This window comes from Danio rerio, chromosome 2 (assembly GCF_049306965.1).
Source record: "Danio rerio strain Tuebingen ecotype United States chromosome 2, GRCz12tu, whole genome shotgun sequence".
Lineage (NCBI taxonomy): Eukaryota > Metazoa > Chordata > Actinopteri > Cypriniformes > Danionidae > Danio > Danio rerio.
This window is the reverse complement of record NC_133177.1, coordinates 10,379,056-10,387,500: the sequence shown is the minus strand read 5'-3', so window position 1 is coordinate 10,387,500 and position 8,445 is coordinate 10,379,056. Positions and strand designations below refer to the sequence as shown.

At 39.1% G+C, this 8,445-nt stretch overlaps 1 protein-coding gene across 5 annotated transcripts in view; it reads right to left on the bottom strand.

The window, feature by feature from the left end:
- slc35a3b (solute carrier family 35 member A3b) overlaps positions 1-8,445 on the bottom strand; it is a 51,934-nt gene that overhangs the window by 5,141 nt on the left and 38,348 nt on the right. For 3 of the 5 annotated variants that reach the window (NM_001017900.1, XM_021480286.3, XM_005171166.6), the window contains 2 exon segments: positions 1,631-1,764; positions 8,292-8,410. In NM_001017900.1, the coding sequence (NP_001017900.1) occupies positions 1,631-1,764; positions 8,292-8,410 (253 nt within the window). 5 annotated transcript variants of the gene reach the window in all.

Here is an 8,445-nt window from a genome sequence, read left to right as displayed (position 1 = left end):
CGGCGGCCGAGCGAGCCGGCGCTGCCGCATGCGAGCCGGAATCAGCCCGCGACGCCGCGAGTATGTTATGCGCTGCGACCCGGAGCTGGCGCGATTGAATATATAAAACCCTCATATTTGTTAACGTTATTACATCCATTTGTGTTGATATGACAGCAAACGCATGCTGAGAAGTTCGGGGGGCGTGGTTTATTTTACATAAAGCGTTTGGTTGGAAGCTCGACTCATTTTCGCGGCTCCTCCTCTGGCTCCATCAGACAGTCCTTCTGCGCATGTCAAGGCTCCAATTTCAGCAGTCTTTTGCGACAGTTTGTGCCCGTCAAGCAGGCGTTTCGCCCTCAAGGCGTTCAATGGGAAAAGGGGCTGTCGCGTCGTCCATATTTTTTACAGTCATTGTAATGAACATGCACAATTTTTATATCCTGGGCTTTTCAAAATAGCAGGAATAATTATGAATTAAACATTTTTTTTTTATTATTGATTGACTTTTGATAATAATAGTAATAATTCCTTACATTTATATAGCGCTTTACACATAGGGGGGAATCTCCTCATCCACCACCAGTGTGCAGCATCCACCTGGATGATGCGACGGCAGCCATTTTGCGCCAGACTGCACACCACAGAGGAGACAGAATGATGAAGCCAATTATGATATAGGGATGGTTATGATATGTGGATGGTTAGGAGGCCATGATGGACACAGGCCAGTGAGCAAATTTGGCCAGGATGCCGAGATGAAACCCCTACCCTTTTTTTAAGGACATCCTGGAATTTGTAATGACCACAGAGAGTCGAGACCTCGGGTTAACGTCTCATCCGAAAGATGGTGCTCACTGAGTAGTATAGAGTCCCCGTCACTATACTGGGGCATCAGACCCACACAGGCCAACCAAGCTTTCCCATGTGGTACAGGTACAGTGGGTGACCATGTGAGAGTTGCAGAGAGCTAGCTGCCGGCTATTGATGATATGATATTGATGATGATATTAATATTGTATTTGCATTGCAGTTGGTATTCAAAACAGCGGCAAATGTTTGTAGGCTAAATAGTTTTTTTTTATGCTAACATAGTAACTGTGATGAATTAATAACAACGGATAAAACAGATTAAAGTTAATAATTTGCGATCAAAAAGCAAGAGACAGAAGGTGATTTTTTTAAATAAGGCTTTAAAGCACCGAGGGAAAAACATGACCTAATATGTTAAGGCAGACCATTCAACAGACGGGGGGCTGTAACAGAAAAAGCTGTCACCTCTTGATTTCACCCGTGTTTTGGCAACAACAAGCTGAACCTTGTTTTCAGCCAAGAAGCTCACCAATGTAAATAGGTGCCTGACCGTTTAGTTGCAGTAGTCCAATCTGGACATGATAAACACATTAATGATGGTTTCCAACTCTTTAAAAGACAGAAAAGGTTTATATTTGGCAATGTTTCTTAATTGATAGAAACCACTTTTGATGGTTGAATTTATTTACTTCTTAAACTTTAACTCGGTGTCAAAGATAACTCCAAGACTTTTTGCATGATTGTGATCACGCATTCACAGTAATAAGCACAGGGAAACACATGGCACAGTTTTAAGAAAGATCCAACTATAATCCCAGAGTTAACGTGACTGTATTACCTAGTCGGGTCGAAATCGTCCAATAAGAAATATGAGATGAGGGTGGACAGAATGATTGAGATGGATGTGGCGAAGCCCTTCAGGATGTTATCTGCATACTTGATGACAGCTGCAATGACCAACCCACCTAAAGCCTACAGGAAGCAGTGAGAAAGAAACAAAATATATGGGTCAGCGTATGTCAGAGCTTCCGGTTGGCACTATGGGGGGCAGTTACCACATATATAAATAAAAAGCATTTTTAAAAACATTTTAGGGTCGATAGCATTAGCCTTCTTAAGCAATATATATTTTTTTCAATTGCCTACAGAACAAACCGTTGATACACAATGATTTTCCCAATAACCCTAAAGCTGAGTTCAGACTGCAGGATTTTTAAAATAGTCGTGTCACGGATGTTTTCACACTGCAAGACTACCTGGGGTAGCGTTCTGTTGCTACTGTGTTTACACTGCAGGATGGATTGGCGGCAGGGGGTTTCACACTGCATGACTTTACAATAGGAAGAACAGCCGACAACTTTGTCAACAAACTACGTCTCACAACTAAAAACACGCGAGAAGTGACATGGAAACAACGCACGTCACGTAGTACATCATTTGTTATTAACTACATAATGAGAAAGAGATCTTTAGTGAGGTAGAAAATGTACTTATTTTCAGGGTATATGCAGGAATCCTAAAGGAAATTTCAATACCTTTTTAAGACTTTTTAAAGACCTCATCACTACTTCAAGTTCTAATCAGTATCAAACTTTTAACTTAATAAACAGTTGCAGGTAAATAAATGAATGGAGCCTAACCATGCAACAAAACTCATATAAGCTTGGAAGAAACAAACCTTGAAAGAATAAATTACGTGGTTGTTTTTAGCCACTGTTTAAATTCGTCTTTCTCCAACCAGGAGTAAACTTGCCGTCTGTTTTGCTCTATGGCAGGGCTATTGTACTAGTTTGTCATTGGGGCCAGTTCATGAAAAGCATGGCCGGAGAGATACAGAATGACTAGCAATATAGATGATGACACAACAGCAATATAAGAGCCCATATGCTGTATTTTTGCTCCTTAAGACACCCGCGTTGTATTTTTCTACATTAAAATGTTAATATATAGTATTTAGAAACTACATAACATCACTGCATTGTACAATGTGGCCTTTTTGTTTTTTACAAATACTCCAATGTTGTATTTCAAAGCACAAAAAAGCAGTGCATTGCTTAAGTAGGCTTCTTCTACACTCAAACACATTCATATGTTGTGTTTCGAACAGCATAACAATTAGGGATGCAACAATTATAGGTTTTGCTTGTACGATCATATAGTCTGAAGAGTAATCATGGTTTCACGGTTATCACATCTAATGTAAATGTAAGCTTTATATTTGGTCAGTATTTAAATGAACGGTTATTATTATCTGCGTTCATACGTAATCATTTTTATAATTTGTAATAATTTGTCTAACATAACTTTGTTTACATTGCACTGAAAGCCACTTCTCACCGATATGGATGTTTTTTACTTGCGCACACATATTGGTATATATTCTAATATTGGAAGTAACGAACTTACACGTGAAAAAGACGCGATATGTGAATGGCCCACTGCTATAGTTAACCCAGTGTGTGTGCGTATTAGCCTTGGTGTAGCTATAAGCTCGGATGTTTAAACTAGCGCACATTACTTTGTTTAGTTGCAGCGGTTTCGTTCTTTGCAACAGAAACGTGGCAATGATGAGCCTTTAAGCTTAAGTATCCAAATGTTGGTCCCACTTTATATTAAGTGTCCTGACCTACTAAGTACTTACATAAAAAAATACAATGTACTTACTGTGTTTATAATGTATTTGAGAACACTTGTGGTGCTTTTGAGTTGGGATAGAGGTTGCGTTATGGACAGGTTTGGTGGCATGGGTAGGTTTAAGGGTGGGAGAAGGTGTAAGGGATGGTCAACAGTGTATTTACAAATGTAATAACAAAAGTTAATTACAGATGTAATTACATACATGTATTTAATCAAGCATAAGTACACAGTAAATACATGTATTTACACAATAATACATTGTAACAAACTATTAATTCCTGTGTAAGTACATATTAGTTAAGGCCACTTAATATAAAGTGGGACCCAAATGTTTTTGGCCCGTGCTGTATTGAACAGACGCACGTCACTTCATAACTACAGCGGCCATTTTTCGACTGAACTAAATTTATTTTTGATGTCTTGGCCACACTATTTGGAGGACCGGAACAAATTGCCTTGCGGGCTGCCAATTAAAAAGCCCTGCTCTATGGTTTCGCTACATGTGGAAAGCGTCACACCACCTTCAAGTGTTTGTCGTAAATTACGTGACATCACTCGGACAGAGGAGCTTGGCTGGACGCACCCAGCCCCGAACCAATCGAGGACAATAAATATATTAATGCTTTTTTGGAGTCAAACACTTTGGACAATGGTTGAAAAACATTTAAGACCTCGTAAAACGGGATTAAGACTTTTAAAAACCTTTTAAGGGCCTTAATTTTCTTAAAATTGATTTATCAACTTTTAATACTTTTTAGGAGCGATGCAGTGGCGCAGTAGGTAGTGCTGTCGCCTTACAGCAAGAAGGTTGCTGGTTCAAGCCTCGGCTGGGTCAGTTGGCGTTTCTGTGTGGAGTTTGCATGTTCTCCCTGTGTTGGCATGGGTTTCCTCCAGATGCTCGGGTTTCCTCCACAGTCCAAATACATGCGGTACAGGTGAATTGGGTAGGCTAAATTATCAGTAGTGGATGAGTATGTGTGGATGTGTCCCAGAGATGGGTTGCGGCTGGAAGGGCATTTGCTGCGTAAAAACATGCTGGATAAGTTTGCGGTTATTCCACTGTGGCGACCCCGGATTAATAAAGGGACTAAGCCAAAAAGAAAATGAATGAATGAATAATACTTTTTAAGACCCCGCGGTCATTCTGATTTTGCTAGCCGGAATGTTGAAGGAAATTAGCAATTTCTCCTCAACTTTTTCGACCCACTTATGATATTGCTCAGATGAAACATCAGACACAAGTACTTCTGCCAAATTTTCATTAGTTTTTCCTCCATTTTTTGGGTCCAAAAAGACCGAAAAGAAGTACTTTAACCTTCTCCTCAACCTAATCCTAACCAAATTCTGGCCTGCAGATACCCATACTAGTAGATGCTGCTCTCTCATTGGCTGTAGCTAATCAGTACACATTTCACACAGCATGATTTAAATCACAGACAGCGACTCATCTGCGATTCTTTCAGAACGCACCCTTGATAGTTCACTCTGTGTGATTGATATCTTCGTGAACTAACACTGGTTTACCTGTGATTTCAGGCATTTGTCAGGGATTTCTCAAAACCTGTTTGAGAGTCAAAATCAGAGCTAAAATCATGCAGTCTGAACTCAGCATGACTTGCCTAGTTACCCTAACTAACCTAGTAAAGCCTTTATATTGTTCTTTAAGCTGAATTCTAGTAGGCTTATCTTGAAAAATACCTGCTTGTTAGCATAAGCTGTTTAAAAAAGGTTAAATTTTTTATTAATTATAAAATTAATTTTATTTTCATAGATCACATGATGTTACATACCAAAATAATACAATATTTTCAGCAAACAGTTGCGGTGCTCCGATTAGGATTTTTGCAGCCGATACAGAGTACTGATTCCTTGTTATGATGATCGGCAAATACAGAGTATCGATTCTGATCCTTTAAGCTTTAAAATGCATAAAGCACATTTCCGTCTAAGTATGATACTTAAGTGGAATTTTCTCCTTACCTAAAAGAATAAATTAAGGATGCTGCATATAATCCCTTTAATACATCTCTTATAACCATTTAGTGTGGACAAAACACTAGATATACAATGGCTGCAACAAAGAAAGTATCACTCGTGCAATAAACAGAGGTCACACCACATCTGTATATATTTTATTTAGCTGTTGTGACACGAGCACAGTGACCGCTCATGCCCCCACGCATAATTTAGCTGCTCGCTTGTTTTAGCACTTCGGGTATATATTGCGGGTTTGCACGTGCCTCTTCCTACGCATTTTAACTCATAAACAAAAACTTGCAATCGGTTGGTGAGATCGGCCAGATTAGCGGGTACCGATAGAGTCATGAAATGTGATTATCGGCCGATACTGATCTCTGGCTGATCGATCTGAGCATCCCTAGCAAACAGTGTCATATATTGCCAAAAATCGTGAGTTTTTGATGAATTTGTGAGTATTTTTCATCATGCACCGTTGTGTAATTAAAATATTTGCTATTTTACTTTTCTTTTGGCAATATTTAATTTTTTGTATTTATAAAAGCTCTAAAAAGTCACTTTTCCAACATTATAACAATACATTGACTAAAAATTGCTTTTATCTAACAAAAATGAAATGTCTGTAAATCTTGAGCTAATTCTGTTACCATACCATATTTTGCCTTTAAATTGGTGGAATCACAACCCACAATTGTGAAAAACAAAATCTCTCGCTGATAAGATGTGAAGCAAAGACAGGTGTGTGTGCGCGTGTGTATGTGTGTGTGTGTGTGTGTTTGTGCTCGCTCTAAGAAAATTTTATTCAAAAAGATCTCTTTTTAAATGTAACAATTTACAATAGACAACACTGTTACCACAGTTTCAAAAAGCAAACAGCATATGTCATTAATTCCGCATTGGCATACCTGCAAACATTCGGATTATAAAATCTGAGAAATTTTATCTGGGGGTGCGCGCAAAGTAAAGTGCGGGGAGGGCGCGCGAAGTAAAGAGCTTGAGGGGAAGGTACGCGCAAACTGAAGAGAGGGGAGCGGGTATGAAGATGGTGGTGTGTTGGGTTCGGTGCGCATTGGGACTGAACTAATAAACATGCCGGACTGTACCAAATATGCTAAGGATCGATGTTGGGGGTGAGGAAAGGGGGGGAAGGTTGGAGAGAGATGGGTCTGAAATATGGGACACTCCTGGGAAAAACTGGAGTGTTGGCAGGTATGCACATCGGACAGTTATATTTAATCGGACAGTTAATATTTAAATCCTAATTTCATTACTGTCAGCTCCTAGCATTTTGCTCTTTGGCAAAAGTTGTTACCTATTTAGTGGAACAGAGTTAACAGTATGTAACAGAGTTATGTCTGTGTGCACTGCAAATAAGTTTCTAGTCCAAATATCTACAAAATCATTTAAACAAGAAGCATTGTCTAGACAATCAAAAATACTGGCTTGTTTTAAAGAGCCCCTGTTATAGGTGTTTGAAAATGAACTTCAATGCAGTGTGTAACACAGCTCTAAATGGAGTGAAATATCCAGCTAGAGCTTAAATCTGAAAGTGCGCTGTGATTAAAACTATTGATTCATCTATAAATGACTCATAGTGGTTTAAACGAATCGCCAGTGTAAAGAGTCTTTAGCCATGCCGGAGTAATGTAGCCAGGAATCTCAAGCCGTGGGAAAATTGAAACCCCCGCTCACAAACACTGTAGAAAGAAAAAGATGAAGACAAACACTGTAGCAGATCCCAGCTGAATCATGTCGCGAAGATGCTGTGCTCTGAAGTGTGAGGGAAAGTTAGTGTTATTTTCCCTACCCAAAGATAAGGCTGTGAAGAGCCAGTGGTTAAAGTTTATTTTTGCAAAAATGCCTCAGCATTATAGCCTCAGCCTTGTGCTGTGTTCCTGTTATTTTTCTGACGAGTGCTTCAGCAATCTGCACGCTTACAATGGGTAAGGATTAAAGGAAGGATCAGAAAAGACTACTGATGTATGGGACTTTGTCAGAGCTTGACAGGAACTTTAAAGTACACACTTCATGGATCATTGTAAGTGTAAGTAAGTGTGATTAAAATTGTTGCCTCCTTGTTTTCTCTAGCTTGCAAATGATGTATTTAATTGTATTTTTTTACATGTAACCGCTTGTACTGTATCTGGTTAACTCTTTATATTCTCATATCGTGTCTAAAACCATGTTGAAAATTTGACGCATGCCGCTTTGTGAATTTGTGATCTACTGCTTTTTGTCATTGCTATGGCCACCATCAGCTGTTCCTACACACATGCAGATTAATACTAAATGCGTGTCATGGTTAAGAATAGAGCAGTATGCTGGTGTTTAACTGCATTGCTTTAATGCACTCCTGCATTGGGCTCATGCACACACTCTGACTACTTGTTGATAAGACGTGCTGGGCATTTCTCTCAGTCTCACGCGGAACACAGTGATCCGATCACAACAGACTGGGTCATCGGACCAATCAGCACAGATTAGCATCGTGCTAAGAAAGGGTTTGGGAATAAATGAATCGCTGAATGAATCATATGGGAATCGTTGGCATGATTAGGTAACAATAAATGTATATTACAAGACAATGAAAGTGTTTTTTGACCTTGCATGCTTATCAACCTGTTGTTGGAGACCCCAAAACCAAAATATGACCATGAATGCATAATAGGGGATTTTTAAGAAATAATGTGTTAAAATCAAGGGAGTTTTTCCTTAAAACAAGCTAAATAAGTTAGAAACAAGTAGTAAATGATGACGATATTTTGGGTGAACTATAACTTTAAGACCTTTTCACAACAAAAGTGACTTGAGATTTATTTATGACTCAGAAACTCTGTAATATCTGCCTGACATTTTTGTATTCTGAACAGGAAGTGAAAGTGTACCTGAAGAGCCACCACAGACCATGTCACATTGTTATAACCTTGAAAGAGTCCGTTCTCCAGCACTCTTTCTCTATCGTATGTAAACACTCCTCCAAATCCAAAAACAAGTCCGAATAAACCTAAGAAGGTAAGAGAAAACGAGTGATGAACCACT